General features: G+C 56.2%; 1 protein-coding gene across 1 annotated transcript; it reads left to right on the forward strand.

The window, feature by feature from the left end:
- Positions 1-699: 699 nt before the first annotated feature.
- RELT (RELT tumor necrosis factor receptor) lies at positions 700-12,027 on the forward strand. Its single transcript, XM_006885733.1, has 15 exons — positions 700-842; positions 4,031-4,053; positions 4,344-4,419; positions 4,508-4,566; positions 5,770-5,868; positions 5,935-6,005; positions 7,333-7,407; positions 7,535-7,701; positions 7,840-7,919; positions 8,816-9,067; positions 10,459-10,539; positions 10,790-10,871; positions 11,012-11,269; positions 11,632-11,827; positions 11,980-12,027. The coding sequence occupies exons 1-15, from the start codon at positions 700-702 to the stop codon at positions 12,025-12,027; spliced, it is 1,710 nt and encodes a 569-aa protein (XP_006885795.1).
- The last annotated feature ends 3,899 nt before the right edge of the window (positions 12,028-15,926 follow it).

The following is a 15,926-nucleotide window of genomic DNA, read 5'->3' on the forward strand; positions in this document are numbered from 1 at the left end:
GGGCCCCACCTTGTTGCCTCTTCTTCCTCCTTCTGGGAATTCCCAGCCTTCCCAGCTTTCTGGGTCTTTCCCCAGCCTCCTTGCTCCTCACAGCTCTCAGCACCCCTTCCCCCCAGAGCTGGCCAGACTAGGACAGTCTGCCGATGAGAAAGAGTGCAGGCTAATCTCTGAGGGTAGAGACTGCTGCATGGGGGCAGCACCTCCTCCTGAAGGTCATCAGGATCTTTAGTATTATTCATAGACTTGCACTTGAACCTCCTACTGTGTGCTGCTAGCTCCCTGGCCTCCTCTGTCTTGATGGCAGATTCCCTTCAAATTTGTGTGTTGAGCCTGAGGTGAGGCAGAGGGCATGCTGGTGGCCTAGCTGCTAACATGTCTGGCAGTTCAAATCCACTGTCCACTCCATGAGAGAAAGATGCATAGTCTCTTCCTGTTTGATTTTCAGCTTTGAAAACCCACTGGAAGGTCAGCTGTGAGTTGGTTCCAACTTCACGGCTATGAGTGAGTGAGTGAGTGAGTGAGTGAGACATGGCAGAGAATGAAAAGAGGCAGAAATAAGGCAAAGACTTCAAAATGAAGTGGAAAGTAGAATCAAACAGACCTGCACTCCATCTTTGTTTTACCATTTACTGGCTGTGACCCACACTCCCCAGCCTCGGTTTACCCACTAGTGAAATTTGTGAGGTGGACTAGGTCCCGATGGCAAGCAGTCAGGCCCTGCTGGCCTCACACTACCCGCTGCGGGCACTGCCCTACTTCAGCCCCAGTTGCCAGGGAACCACTGGCTTCCTCGCTAACCTGGATTTCTGTGTAGATGGGCAGCCTTTGTCTCCCTGCCTCGGGTGCAGCCACCTCCGGGGGAGGCCCTGGTCCAGCTGTGTTTCCTGGCAACTCTTGCCTCTAGAGGCTAAGAGAGATTCACAGGCTCTGGTGCAGCTGGCAAAGAGAAGCACCCAGAACCCAGTCTCAGGTCCTGCGGGCCAAGGGACTCCTGAAGCCACTGGGCACCCGCCTCCCACCACCATCTCCCACAGCCCTTCCACCACTCAGCAGGCAACCTGGAGAGCCCTCTGCTGTCAGGAAAATTGCTCAGTCTCCTCTCTCTTACCTGCTTACCCTTTTAAGGGTTCTATAAGCCTTGGAGAAGATGAAGGTTTTCAGCTTGTAGACAAGGCTTGGGATGGCCTGCCAACCTTTCCAGAGCCCTCCACCTCCCTGGCATCATCCTCATGCTCAGATTTTCACTACAGTTAGTGAAACGTGGACACTTCTTCTGTCTCCAGCTCGGTGCCAGCACTATCCGTAAATGTAAATGAGAATTTCTCATCTGTACCTCACACCTTCTGGTCAAGTGTGTGCTAGTACTGTAACTTCTCCCTGTCTACAGATGAGGACTCAGGCCCAGCAAATAGTACTGATGGTTATTGCTCTCAGCCAGGCCCTGGACTGAGTGCTTCCTGTGAATTCTCATTTACCCTGTCCCTGAGTAAGTCCCAGATTCCAAACCTTAGCTGAAACCCACCCCTACTCCACCCCTAGCTCTGGACACCTTAATGATCACCCTGCTTTCCAGCCCTCCCCACGTTGAAAAGGCTCTAACCCTGTACTGAGGACACTTTGCACACACCTGCCTCTCAGCCCCTCTTCAGCTCAGCACTGTCTATGACCAGGGATGCCCCCTGTGCTTGGCACTGGACTTGGAGGGGGCAGTGGTCAGTGGGGGAGTGGCTGGTAAACAGGATCCTCGCAGACAAGGAGGGAGATTACTGCAAGGGGAAGTGGTAGCTTGGGGGAAGGGGCTTCCTGGAGGAAGTGACTGAGCTGAGCTCTGAAGGAAGAGGAGGTGTTGGCCAGGTGATGGGAGGGCTTTTAGGACAGAAAATGCAACAAGTGCTGGAGTGAGAGGAGAGTCTGAGGGCCTGAAAGACACTAAGGAGGCTGGCGCGTGTGTGTGGTATGTGTGTGTAAGTACGTGCGTGCACGTGCGTGTGGGCAGGGTGGTTGACTGAGGGTGAGCGTGAAGGGCAGACCTCTGTCCAGTTCTCTGGGCTGCAGGGTAGGGTGGAAGTGGAGGCTAGAGGCCAGGGCAGGGTGATCTTAAGGATTTGGGTTTCAATAGAGTGGCCAGATGCCTTTGAGTTGTGGTGTTGAAGAAGAGTACTAAATATCCCGAAAGAGCAAACAAGTCTCTCTTGGAGGAAGTGCACTCAGGCTGCTCCTTAGAGGCAAGGCTGGTGAAACTCCGTCGCACATACTTGGGGCGTGTGGTCAGGAGGAGTAAGTCCTTGGAAAGGAGACATCGTGCTGGAGAAGGTCAGCAAAAGAGAAGAAGACTCAGTGAGATGGATTTACACATCCATTTACACATGACGATAACGATGGGCTCTAGCAAGTATGTCAGAGATGATGAGGACAGCACAGGATAGGCAGGGTTCAGATCTGTCGTTCAAAGGGTCAGTATGAGTCACAGCCTTTGAAGGGAAAGCAGGGCCTGGATGAGGCTGTGTATCCGAGGAGAGGAGGACCCAGGCAGGGGGAGGGGATGTGCCAGGGCCTGGGTTCGTACTCAATTCTGGGAAAGGGGAAGTTGTCAGTGGGCTGGGCGGTCACAGATCAGGGTGAAAAGGCTTCCTCTTTCTGGGGCCTCTTGGGCTGCAGCTCTCAGGGCTCCTCCTGCCTCCTGCCTCTTTTTGGGGCCCAGGACTGTGGTGTGCTAGTCGGCTTTTCCCAGGGAATTTCTCAGTAATTGTCCAAGTGTGAGGAAGCCCTCTCCCCACCTCAAGGAGCCCGTTTGAGGGCCTGGCCTGGGCCCCATTTTGTGGTAGTTAAAACAGACATAACTGCTTGCTACTGTCTGGTGGGGAGTAAGCAATAAACAAGTGAGCAAAGAAAATACTTAATTACAAACCTTGACAAGAAGTGCAGAGAGAGGAAAGGGGGGGGTCACATGACCTACTTTAGCCTCATTACCTCCCCCGAGCCTCCTGGCAGCCTTGCCATGGGCAATAAACGCCTGTCCTCCTATCGGTCCACGTAACAGCGGCCCTCCAGCCGGTTTCCCATCTTAATGAGAGGAGATGGACCAGCTTTCTCTAGAGCAGCTTCAGGTGGGTTTTGAACTGTCAGACGTACACGTCCTTTTGGTTAGTGGCACCAGAAACTGCGCCACCAGAGCCCCCTGCCAGGGAACAGAAGTGTTCGCATCTGCAGATGAGCTAGTGAGGCAGTGACTCTGTGCCTCCCGGAACTGCTGGTAGTGGAATAGGGGCCCAGTCTAGAGGGCTTGTGGGGAGTGGCATCTAAACTAACTTTCCTCTTAGCTCAAACCCCCTTGGGCTAGACAATGCTCTGGAAAAGGACTCAGCCCACCCACTCCCGACAGGTTGTATAGGTTGAGGATGCTCACCCTTCTCTGAGCTTGGACACAACACCCTCCTCCAGGAAGCCCTCAGGAGTTACTCGGCTTTGGACTGCTCAGCCTTCAGGACAAGGCAGAGAGTGGGAGTGGGACCTTCATAGGTGCCTACACAGGCCAGGGGGCTTCTAAATGAACCTGCTGTTGGGTCACAGGTCCAGGGCTAGAGGATCAGAGCCCCACCTGCTGAGTTGGGAAGGTGTGTGTTCATAGGTGCAGCTGGGGTTTTCAGGGCAGCCTGGCAGGTCTATCCAGGCTGTCTGGACTGAGCAGGGGTTGAGGAAGTCGCTGAAAACAGAGATTCAGGCAGCCAGACTGGAATAAGTGCATGTTTGGAGTAATTATAAGGCACATAATTAGAAGGCGGTAGGGCGCTGGGCAGTGAGTGTCTGAGAGTGGGTCCTGCTGGCTTTGTGTCTGGGCCTTTGGCCCCCTCATTTTCCTTCCTGTGTCTCCAGGTTACAGGGCTCCCCTTCTGTCTAGAGGGAGCTGAGCACAGACTCCATGCAGGCTCGGGTCACTGCGGGTCAAGCAGGGTCTGGAGTGGGAGAGGAGAGCTCCTCGGTACTTTTTCAGTCCCTCACTTCTTACCTGTCCTTCTCCCCACACCACCAGGCCCATGCTGGACATGGAGACATGTGAGCCAGGGGCAGGGCTGGGGCTAGGCTGAGACCTATGGCTCAGCGTCAGGTCTGTGGTTTAAGTCCCTTGGAGAGCAAAGGAGGGGTCATGGGAAAATGGGCTTGAGGAAGAAGTGGACCTGGGCTGGAGGGAGGGACACTTTGAGGGCAGAAATTGGAAAGGAAGATTTGGTGACCACATTTGAGGTGGGAGAGTCACAGGGAGCCATCAGCTAGGTGCTGACCGCTGGGTGTGGGCTTCACCCTGTCTGTGACCGGCCTTTTCCTGTCCCTGGTTTTCCCCTGAGCTGGGCTGGGGCCCATAGCCGCTGCCAGTGACCTGGAGAGTCCCGAGGATGATGTGACCGCCCTTCCCCCCGGGACGTAACTCAAACCCCTGGCCCCAAAAGGTCTGCGCTGGGCCAGGCGGTGAGGGCGGAGGATCAGTTTCCTCTGCTTCTTTTTCAACCAGGATGCCCGGCTGCCCACAGCAAGGGGCCCTCACAAGGCATCAGAGTTTGCGGGTTCCAGGTGGGTTTCCCCAGGCTCCTGGAGGACGCTGGGCCTTGTTTTCTGTTTTATGTACAAAGCATGGGAAATAAAGATGTGGTATCTTAGGGTCCAGCAGCTGTATGTGGCCATTGTTGATGCCAGACAAATGCTGCTTCCTTCACCCACCTGAGGGAGCTTGGTGCGGAACTGCCATCCTGAAGGCACACGGTTCAAACCCACCAGCTGCTCTGCAGAACAAAGACGGGCAGTCTCCTCTTAAAACTCGCTGGAGGGTCAGCTATGAGTTGGTTCCGACTCAGTGGCACCTATTAACAGCTCATTCACCTGACTCCTTTGCCACAATCCCTTTTGTTGTCTGATCAGCCCCTTCTTTCTGTGGTTTCATCCTGTTAAGTTCTGAGGCAGGACCTCACCTCAAACCCATGGACTGTGGAGACACCACTGAGATTCTCCAACCCTGCCTCTCCCCCTGATGGAGTTCTTTTGGCCCCTTCTACCTTCTGCAGATGACCACTGTACAGTGTGAGGTCCCAGGACCGTGACTGTCTGTCCTTTCATCCCTGCTGTCCTGTGCTGGGGACCAAGAACAGGTGCTCTGCACACTGCAGGTGCTCACGTGGTGACTGGAGGCTGAGTGCTGGCCACTCTGACCTCTGCCATCCCCACAGGTCTGCCTGGCCCCAGCTCTTGCCTGCCATTGGTCAAGACACGGTCAGAACATCCCAGCCCTCCAGGATGGTTGGCCTCATGTGGATAGGGGGTCATGGTCACGTGGGATGACTAGAGAAGTGAAGAGATGTAAACAAGGCACACATGGGAGTTCTGGGTACCAAGAAGGCCCTGACCCAGCTGTGGAGATAGGGAAGGTGTTTGGGAAGCTTCTGGAAAAAGAGGTCTTTGCATTGAAATTTGAAGGGTGAGAAAAAGGGTACCCTTAGAGCAGAAATGACAAGAGTGAGGACAAATAGCAGAGAGCTACTTGCCTGGGAACCTGCCAGCAGTTCTGGGTTGCAGGAGTCTGGAGAGCTAAGACAAGGGTGGGAGGTGGAGATGCCCCTCAGTTCCCTCTTCCTCAAAGGCCACCTTAAGCTTCCTACCTTGGAGAGCCCCCCAGTGATGGCCGAAAGTGCCTAGCTGTTTATGGAAAGGAAGTGGCTCCTTCTCCTCCAGAAAGCTTCCCAAGCCTGGCAGGGCCTCTTGCCTCCCCTTCTTGCCCCCCAGGGCACCCACCGCTACTGGGGCCTCATCAGATGATGTGGGCTGAGATGATCGATGCTCTGCCTGCCTCTACAGCACCTTGCACGCCCCGTCCAGGCCTTGGTCTGAGCGCTGTGCTGGGAGGACATCCTCCCCACTGCCCCACTGAGCCTCCCTCCTCTGTTCCAGGCTGGCCACCAGCCACGGGCCTGAGGATGAAGCTGGCTCCGCAGCACTGGCCCCTGTCCTGCCTTCTGATGGTGAGTTGGGGACGGGACCTTGGGGAGGTGAGGATCTGAGTCCTATACCCCCAGCCCTCCAGGGAGAAACCCATGGTGGGATGGGGCGTGGGTAGCCAGCATTCCCTTTGAAGGGTGTCAGGTGGGCAAATCCACGGAAGGTCTCCAAGTTTCCTCAATGAGAAGGGAAAAGAAAGCAGGATTTGCTGGCATGGCTGAGGGCAAGATGCCTGCTGGGCGTGGGAACAGAGCAGCCAGAGGGTGGGCCGGGTGAGAGAAAAATTGGACCAAATGGGCCTGGGATTCAGAGCCTGAAAACCTTAGCACCTCAGATGCTGTAACCCTATAGTCCAGACCCAGACTCAGAGACGGGCCTGCTGCCCACAGCCACGTGGGCCTGCTGTCCACAGCCATGTGGGATTGCGGTCACAGGCTTCCAGCCTCAGGCACTACCTTCAAGTCTGGTCTGGGGTCTGTTTTTCTGCTCTGATGCTGGGAATCCAGGGAAGGTGAGACACAGCCTTGCTGTGGTCGTGAGTTAGGCTTGTGCAGACATCCAGGTTCCAGCAGGTGCTGGGAGCCAGGTCCAAGGCTGGAGGAAGCCCCCATGGTATCTCAGCGGACAGTCCCTGCCCTCGAGTGGCCAGCCCTGCTCTGTACCAGCCAGCATCAGTCAGATCAGAGGCCAAGGTGTCTTCTCACAGCTGGAGGGGTTCAAGAGACAGGTCCCACCTGAGAACGGGAGGCAGAGAGGCCTCTGAGCCTAGTGGAGTGGCCTGGGAGAGGAATACATTCTTTCGGGATGCATCTTGCCCTATTTGGGAGCAGGAGTGTGACCCAGGTGGCCTCTCACTAAGAGAGGTCATGGAGGAGGATGTGACCCTGGGGATACAGGGGCTGGAAGAGGAAGTATTGCCTGCAGAATTGAAGCATTGCCTTGGCATTGGCCCGGGAGGCCCAGGCTGAAGCCAGTTAATGACATGCACAGCTGTGGTGGGGGTGGGAGCAGCCGGAAAGGGATGGAATTCGAGAGGGGAATTCGGAAGCATTTCCTCCTCTTCCTAGCTGGAAAGGTTGTGACTCAGAGACTCAAAAGCTTAAGATCCTGATCCAGCCCTGTTTGGGGCTTTCCAGCACTTCCTGGAAGCAGGTGGGGTTCACCCCATGCCCGACATGGGTAACCATGAAACAGGCCTGGAGCAGGACAGACGGCACGTGCAGTTGTGTGGGATGGGGGTGGCTCTGTATGGGCAGTGTGTGAGACTGGAGTAGCCCTGTGTGGTCAGTGGCCCCCACACTCCCGGACCTCCTGCCTCCCCCAACACACTCCTGCCTGCTGTTCTTCCAGCTGCTGCCCTGGCCTCCAGTCATTCCAACATCGACAACACCTTGGCAGTGCCCACCAGGGGAGGAGCCCAGCCTGGTGAGCATGGCAGCCCGGCCTAACTGTCTTGTCCTGAGAAGGGGACAGAGGGAGGAGTGCCCAGGACTGCCTTCTCTGGGACCTCAGCCCAGCTCCTGGATTTCTCTTCATCCTTTCCCTCCCACAGGACCTGGGCCAGGGTGCCCTGTGCAGGTCCTGCCCCTCTGGCACCTTCTCAGCCTCATGGGGCTCTAGTCCATGCCAGCCCCACACCTGCTGTGGCCTGCGAGGCAGGCTCGAAGCACAGGCAGGCTCGGTGACTCAAGATACACTGTGTGGAGGCTGCCGGCCTGGGTGAGCCAAGGAGTGGGCATGGGGCTCGTGGCTGGGCCGATCTCAGTCATCCCATGTGAACTGGGGTGGTCAGTACTCAGGAAGGTGCTTTTCTCAAGGATGGGTATGAGGAACTAGTGACACCTTTTCTCCTGGCAGGTGGTTTGTCCCTGAGGAGGCCCCTGATGGTCCATGCCAGCCCTGCTCCTGGGCGTCGCCGGGCACCCTTGGCTGTGATGGTGAGTGAGTCTGGGGCACAGGCGCTGATGGGTGAGATGTGTGGGAGGGGAAGCCATGCAGAGATCACTGAGGTTCAGAGAGGACCACACTCTATGTGTCCCCCAGGGACAGGTGGCAACCTTGGCTCCACTGGCTCTGTGGGTCTGCCCACCTTGTTTTCAGTGGCAGAGGCCACCCAGCAAGTGACAGCCACAGGTGGGCCTGCACTGGGAAGGGCTGGGACTGGGCCCTGGGGCTCACATCTGCCCAGCCCCTCCTCCAGCCTCTCAGAGACCCATGTGAAGGAGTGAGTGTCCATTCACACACACACACACACACACACACACACACAGAGACACACCCCTGCACACACTTGTACTCACACACGTGCTCATGCACAGGCCAGCAGGCCAGTGCACACAGTGCACACTCTAATACACACACATGCACCTGCACACACGTACCCACACAAGTTCGTGCACAGGCTGGACACATGTACGCTCAGGCTCACTCACTTACACCTGCACACACATAGGCACACGGCTGATCTCACCTGCTAAATTGCCTTCTCAGGTCACTGTCCACTGACTGAATTTTAGGGTGGGCCACTTTGGCTCCCTGTGCCCATGTATGCCTCCTCCATTCAGCCCTCTGCCCCAGGCTGATGGATGCACAGACAGTCGAGGGGCTGGCCACCCAGAAGGGGCAGCAGTCAGAGCCAAGACAGAGGCCCTGCTCAGGCCGATGGACAGCATGGCAAAAAGGGGGCGGGGGTGTGTGGACTGACCCTTGCGCCGAGCGCTGCAGGGACTGGACCACTCCAGACACTGCCGTGCCCTTGCCACCGCACACACCATTCGCGTCATCTCTAAATATCTGCGTTTCCTTCCTTGCCTCCATCCTGCATGGTGCCCAGTGTGGGGACACCGGGCCCGGCGAGGCGTGGAGGTGGCCGCGGGAGCTGGCAGCGGGGAGACCCGGCAGCCTGGGAACAGCACGAGGGCGGGCGGCCCCGAGGAGACGGCGGCGCAGTACGCGGTCATCGCCATCGTGCCTGTCTTCTGCCTCATGGGGCTGCTGGGCATCCTGGTGTGTAACCTGCTCAAGCGGAAGGGCTACCACTGCACGGCCCACAAGGAGGTCGGGCCCCCCGGCGGCGCAGGCAGCGGTGAGGCCCAGCCTGGAGTCGGGCTGCGGGGTCAAAGGGCATGGGGAGTCCAGCCTGAGCTTCGGGGCTGCCAGAGGGAACCTGTCAGGGAGATAGCTAATCAGGAGGGCTTTCTGGGGATGCAACAGACAGGTGACAGCTTCAGAGAGATGGAAGGGTGAGGTGGCCTACGGTGTGAGCAGAGCAGTCGCTTCAGCAGCATCCCTTCCTGGGTGAGGCTCTACCCAGCTAGCTGCAGGGTTCTACCTCCCTAAGGGCTCTAGTGGTGTGTGGAGCCCAAGGGTCAGTCTGCCTCCTTGGTGCTCAGTGTGACCTTTGACCTCTGGCCTGGAGTGGGAGTGGGAGTGGGAGGATCCTCAGCATCAGGAGGGCTGGCATGGGAGGCTGGCCCGGACAGGGACTTCGAGGGGCTTGAGTTTCAGCTCCATCCAGGCTGTGGTTTGAGTTACAAGCCCTAGAGCCAGATGAAGAGATGCGCCCTCACACCCATCCTAGGAAGCCCCCACTTTCCTCTTCCCAAAGGCTAGTAGGACAGGGTGCCTCACACCCAGTACACTGTCCTGGGCCCACTGGAACCTGCGCCCGAGTCAAGATTGAGATAGCATCTCTGATGCCAGCGTGCCAGGCTGCCAGAGGACTGGCCCAAGCCCCTTTCCACTCCTGATACTGAAGTCTGGGGGCACGCGCTCTAGGCGGACTGGCAGAAAGATGGCGACTCGGGGCCACTGTGCCTAGGATGGTGTTTATCTTCTAAGCCTCGTGAGCTGCAGTCTGGGTACAGGTCCTGGGAGCTCTGACCCAGGATTTGATCACAGTGGCTCCATTATCACCAAATTCTCAACCTCCCTTGTAGCTTTGGTCCAAAGCTGAACCAACAGCACTCCGTTAAACACTTAAACAGGCAGGGTGGCGCAGGGAGGTAGTACAGCTGTGTGCTGGAGGTCTTTTGGAACTTTTGTGCTGTTTGTGCTGGAGATGCTTGTATCTGTGGGCAGGGAGTCAGCCCACAGCTTCCTGAGGCCAAGGAGGGGCAAGTGCAGGCCCAGAAGAGGCTGAAGGCTGCCCCATTCTGCAGGGACCCAGGGGTCCAGGAGTTTGGAAGCCGTCCTCACCCCCAAACTTCTAAGTATCTAGGGTTATTTGATACGGAAGTAGTGATGCTAGATAATAAAGATAATAATAATGGACTACCCTAAGCTGAGGTAGAAGTTTAGTCGCAGATGCGCTGAGCCCTGGAGACTTGCTGCCACCTAAACACAGGCACTACTCACCGCCTGGCCTGTTGAGTCTTAGCAGGTCTGGGGCGCCCTCTGCTGGCAGAACCTGGCATAGCTTCTGAGCCCACTGTCTCCCCAGACTACCCAGGATCATGGCCCTTCTTCCTTCCCCAGGGATCAACCCCGCCTTCCGGGCTGAAGATGCCAACGAGGATACAATTGGAGTCCTGGTGCGCCTGATCACAGAGAAGAAAGGTGAGGGCACCGTCTGAGCTACCCCAGTGCCTGGGAGAAGACAAGCTCCTCCCACAGAGGTTGAGGCAGCCACAGGGGCCCTGGTTAGTCCTCTCTTCTTCGAGCCTGGGCCCGGCCGGCCTTCCAGGCCAGCACAGCTGACAGTGAGGGTGGAGGGAAAGGCAGACAGCGTAGGTTGGGGGAGGTTTCCACGGGCGTGGGGGCAGCCCCTGATGGCCCAGAGGTGGGTTCTGACTGCAGCCGCCCACAGAGAACGCAGCTGCACTGGAAGAGCTGCTGAAAGAATATCACAGCAAACAGCTGGTGCAGACAAACCACAGGCCTGTGCCCAGGTGAGCAGGAAGGTGGGATAGGAGAACCCACAGGTGGACAGCCACACGTTTTTCCTCTCCTACCACCTGACTCCCCCATTCCCCTCCTGAGGTCCTTAGGCCTGGCCGGCCTGGTGGAGCTTTTATTTGTGTCTTTGCAGATTGCCGCCAGGGCCCCCCAGCATGCCACACACCTGCCCGCATCGACAACACCTTCACACTGTGCAGGGCTTGGCCTCACTATCTGGCTCCTGCTGCTCCCGATGTAGCCAGAAGAAGTGGCCTGAGGTGCTGCTGTCTCCTGAGGCTGCAGCAGCCACGGCTCCTGCCCCCAACTTCCTGCCCAGCTCAGCCCGGGTTCCCAAGGCCGGGGCCAAAGTGGGTCGCCAGGGGGAGATCACCATCCTGTCGGTGGGCAGGTGAGGCCAGCATGGAAACCCCTGGGGCAGTGCCTCAGAGAGCCACCCTGAGCACACTGGAGCCGTGGGTGGCTGGAGAGAAGTCTGGGCCTCCTAGCTGTGCTCTGTCCTTATCTGGAGCCCATAGGCAGGGACATGATACCCATTGCACCTGGAGCAATTCCTGGGACATTCCACCTGAACTCTAAGAGCTGGGGACTGGGTACAGAGAGCAGAATGAAGCCGTGGGAGGAGGTAGGATGCTGCAATGGGCTCAGGTGTTGACAGGTTCCAGGTCTGATCTGTGAATTTGCAATGTGACGCCCGCCAGTGTCTCTATGGTGTCCCCTCCTCTAACTGGGGACCGCATCTCCTCCTCACAGGTTCCGTGTGGCTCGAATTCCTGAGCAGCGGACAAGTTCAGTGGCCTCTGAATTGAAGACCATCACAGAAGCTGGACCCTCAGGGGGCAATTTCTCTGACTCCTCACAACCCGGGCTCCCTGAGCAGCGGGCACTGTTGGGCAATGGTGGGAGCCATGCTAAGTGGGTGAAGCCTCCCCCAGAGAACAAGGCCGAGGTGAGGACTAGGGAGATGTGGTGTCTGTTGGTATGTGAGCCAATCCTGACCAATGAGCAGCTGTGGGTGTTAAGGGAGTGTTGGGCAGGAGCCACTTTCCTGGATCCCACAAGGTCCCTGACTTAACTCCAGCCTTTACCTTCATCCCTCAGGAGACCCGCTATGTGGTCCGGCTAAGTGAGAGCAGCTTGGTCATCTGAAAGGCTGTCTAGTCCAAGGACACTGCAGCTCTACCCTGGGAGGTACCAGAGGCTTCATGGAGGAGGTAGAGCTGCCTGTCAGGACAGAGAAACAACGGCCCAGCACAGCAGGGGCCAAGGCCTGGAGGTGGGACCGTCCACCCAGTGAAGAGGCAGGCCAGGTGGCGGGCACTGTGTGCAGGAGCAGAGCGAGAGCCCCCACTGCCCCACCCTCCCCAGCTGGTTGCTCTGACCCCTGTCCTGGCCAGACCCTTGGAGCCTGCAGGGTTCTTGTCCATCAAGGAGCTCAACTTCAGTGGAAGGGAGGGCCCTTTGCCTGGCACCCCTGGCTCATTCCTACTTTGGTACAGGGCCCCAAGGCAGACATGCCTCTCCCTCCTCTTCTAGGTCATGTAAAGAGGTGAGGCACCCGAAAGCCCTGGGCTGGAGGCTGTGTTCCTGGGTTTTAATCCTAGGCAAAGCCTTGGCCGTTGTGGGCTGACGCTTTTACTGTGAAGTGGGGGAGAGGACATCTCAGGGCCCTGGGCCTCAGCAGCTCCCTGCAGGTTCTGGGCTGGGTCCAGTGTGGGGACAAGCTGACCCTCTTCCACTCCCTCCCATTAGTAGCTTTATCTGGCCCCACTTTTGCTGCTGTCAGAGCCTCCATTTTCAAGGCCCCCATGGGGCTATTCCATCCTGGCTCTGCCTTCAGAAGAGGCTTTGTGCATGTGCCTGCCCTTCCCCATTGTTTTTAATGCGAAAGGAAGAGGAGACTAGACCTGGGCAAAGCGGTGGTACAGAAACTCATCTGCCCAGCTGCCCCCTCCCAAGATCACAGGAGCTTTGGGAAGGGGGTGATGGGGAGAGGCACCTCTGGCCTCAGTAGTTCCTGTGTCCCTGTGTTGGTGCATCTGTCCCCCAGGCCTGGGCAGCGCGGGCGATTGCCCAGCCCAGCACCCACCCCCACCCTCCGCACAGCAACCCATTTATTTATGTGGTGCCACGCAGGCACGGGCCCACTGCCTCAACCCCATTTCTCTTATTTATTGAGACTTTGCTTTATCCTGTCCTCGCATCCCCATCCATTTGAGTAATAAAAGGTGGGAAAAAGGTGTCATGAGCAGCTTCTTTTCCATGTGCCTCCCAGGCCACTTGTACAGTCAGTATGTTGCTCCCAAGCCCTGGGCTGGTCTGGGCACTGTGGGCAGAGGGACCACCCATCCCTTCCATCCTCCCAGGGGGTCAGGGTCTAGGGCCTGTGACACAGGTGTTCCTGAGCACACCCTGGGCCTCACCTGTGTCGTGTCAGGGTGGGACTGGGCTCCATAGGGTTTTTAATGGCTGACTTGTCTTTCTTATGAGGTGCCTCTGGGTGGACTTGAACCCTCAACCTTTCCATTATCAGCCAAAAGAATTAATCATTTATATTATCCAGGGATGCTAAAAAACAAAACAGGTAAACTTTAACAACATTAGTCACTTATTTGCAGAAGGATGGGCAATCTCCTCTTGTTTCTACAATACAGTCACTTATACGGAGCTCGAGTGGCCTCACGGTAAGAAGCTGCATTGCAGTCTCAAAGGAAAAGGTTCAAATCCACTAGCTGCTCCGCAGAGGGATGGGCAGTCTTCTCCTGTGTTTGGTTTGTGCTACGGTTTTGTTCTGAATTGACACCACACCACAGTAACTTATTTGACTTAATATTAACAAAGCTATTTTCACTTCAACATAAAAATTAGTAAGTTCTTCTATTCTATAGTCTCTGTGTGTGTGTGCTAAGCCCTTGCAATTTGCTGTGTATGTCACACTTAAAGTACATCTCCGTATGAACAAATATCTTCAAGTGCTCAAAGCCTCATGTGGCTAGTGGCTGCCACAGTGCACAGAATAGCTGTAGTGGAAGTGATGATGTGGAGCCTGGGAGGTGGCTGGGGGTGAGCAAGATCTGAGTACTTGAGAACATGAGTGGGAATGTGCTCCAGGCAGAAGGAACAGCACTTGGCAAGACCAGGGATTAACAGAAACATGAGGAGCTGGAGATGCTGGAAGAAGTGTGGGGCCTGTAGGGTGGGGAGCAGCAGAGGGCAGGCCACATGAGCTCTGGGAAGCCATCAACCTTATACCAAGGAGCCTGTAAAAGCTTGGGAAAGGAAAGCATGAGGCAGCAGCTCACTCAGCCACTGTGGAGAACAAGCAGAGGAGCTGAGGGCACCACAAGGAAATCTGTCACAGTCATCTAAGCGAGAGGACCGAGGGTCGCTGTGGTGTGGCAAAAAAAGATGGACTCAAGTGATTGCTAAAACAGCATCATGGGATGTGGGCTGAACGATAAAGGTCAGTTGAGAGGGGTATGAGGGCGGCAGTGTCAATCCACCTGGGAAACAGCTTTGGAGGTCGTATGGTACCTCTCTGGACGGGATGAGCCAAAGCACTCAGGAGAGACATGGGCTATCACTTAGCCCAGAGCACCAGCTGGACAGGTATGCCAGGACCGAGTTAGGGAATGGGGTCAGGTTCAGGGAAGTGTCAAGGACTTGGTAGAGATCACACTGTTAGAAATGGAGAGAAAACCAGGGAAAGAGGAGTATGTGGGGAGCAAAACTGAGGTGACATGCTGTCCACTCCAGCTTGGGAGACTGGGTCCTTCCACCTGCCCACCTAACATGGGTGAGCCACAAAGATGCCAATGAACTTCGAGATAAGGGACACCCCATCCCCATGCTGGGCCCCAGGGTGACACATGGATAGGCAGACAGGTATGACCCTTGCTTCCATTTCTCCACCTGTCTTTTAGGAATGCTGAGGGATCAGACTGAATGTATATGATACCCTTGGCCTTCAGGGCCTCCACCTTCATTTCCATCTGGAATCCTTCATGTGTTTGGCCTCCCAGCTTTGCCCAGTATAATCCAGCAGGGGGCGGTGGACACAAGTATGAGGTTGCCTCATTCTTCGCCTCTCCCCACAAACTAGAACGGTGCCCCCTGTTGGCTCCAGGCCCTCAGCCCAGCTCAGGGGTGTCTCATCCAGCCCCATCTGTTGTGACAGTGTTAGCCGTGCCTGTGGCCAGAGTTCCATGGCCCGAATATGACAGTGCATTCGGCCCACAGGAAAGAGCCGAGTCCAAGGGCAGGAGGGACGTGGGAGGAGGGGCTGCAAAGGCACAGGGTGGATATGGCAAGAAATCCTTTTTCATTATAGGTGTAGCAGAGTAAGCAACAGACTGCTGAGCAAAAGACTGCTAGTTCAAACCCACCCAGAGGCAATCTGCTTCTGAAAGGTATCTTGGAAATGCTACTTTGAGACATGAGGCCACCACGAATTAGAATCACATCAATGCGTAGCAGGGTTTTGGTTTGGTGTGAACTAAGTCGTTTAGCTTCTTGAGGCCTCTTTTCAACCCAGATGTGAGGACTGAACTTGGGGGCACAGCCAGGAACTGGCAGGACAGAGGTGGAGCAATGACCCGAGGGCCAGGCCCCGGGAAAGAATGATGGCACAGTGGCTCTGGACGCCCAGGGCAGTGGTTTCGCCCAGAGTCAAGATTTAGGCGGAGAACCTGACAGTCCGGGCACTGCCTCCTCCAGCACAGGCAGGAACATGGGGCGCCTGCACAGTCTAACTGTGGAAGAAGCACAAGGTGAGCCCTACGTTAGCTCTCACACCACGCAGCTTAGTCCAGGGAACCGTAACAGCCACTTCAGTGTCTTCTCATCTGTGAGAACTAGAGGCAGGCCTCCTGGCACATCTGTTACCAAGTGTTTTTTAATGGATGAAATAAGTTTACAATCAACTAGAGGGTAGCCCAGGGATTCTCTGGCCCAGACAGTCTTCTGAACCTTCTGTAGCAACCTCTCCCAAGAACCACTCAGTCTGATCACCTAGGGCTTTTTTTTTTTTTTTTTGGGAAACTTTAATA

The sequence above is a fragment of the Elephantulus edwardii genome, unplaced genomic scaffold, assembly GCF_000299155.1.
Source record: "Elephantulus edwardii isolate Elephantulus edwardi_28Jun2011 unplaced genomic scaffold, EleEdw1.0 scaffold00044, whole genome shotgun sequence".
Classification (NCBI taxonomy): domain Eukaryota; kingdom Metazoa; phylum Chordata; class Mammalia; order Macroscelidea; family Macroscelididae; genus Elephantulus; species Elephantulus edwardii.

Excerpts from the sequence above, each read along its gene's own strand:
- RELT (XM_006885733.1), top strand. The coding sequence starts at position 700 with ATGGCAAGCAGTCAGGCCCTGCTGGCCTCACACTACCCGCTGCGGGCA. Across the intron at positions 843-4,030 it reads CCTTTGTCTCCCTGCCTCGG|GCCCATGCTGGACATGGAGA; the intron begins GTGCAGCCACCT and ends CCACACCACCAG. Across the intron at positions 11,828-11,979 it reads CCCCAGAGAACAAGGCCGAG|GAGACCCGCTATGTGGTCCG; the intron begins GTGAGGACTAGG and ends TTCATCCCTCAG.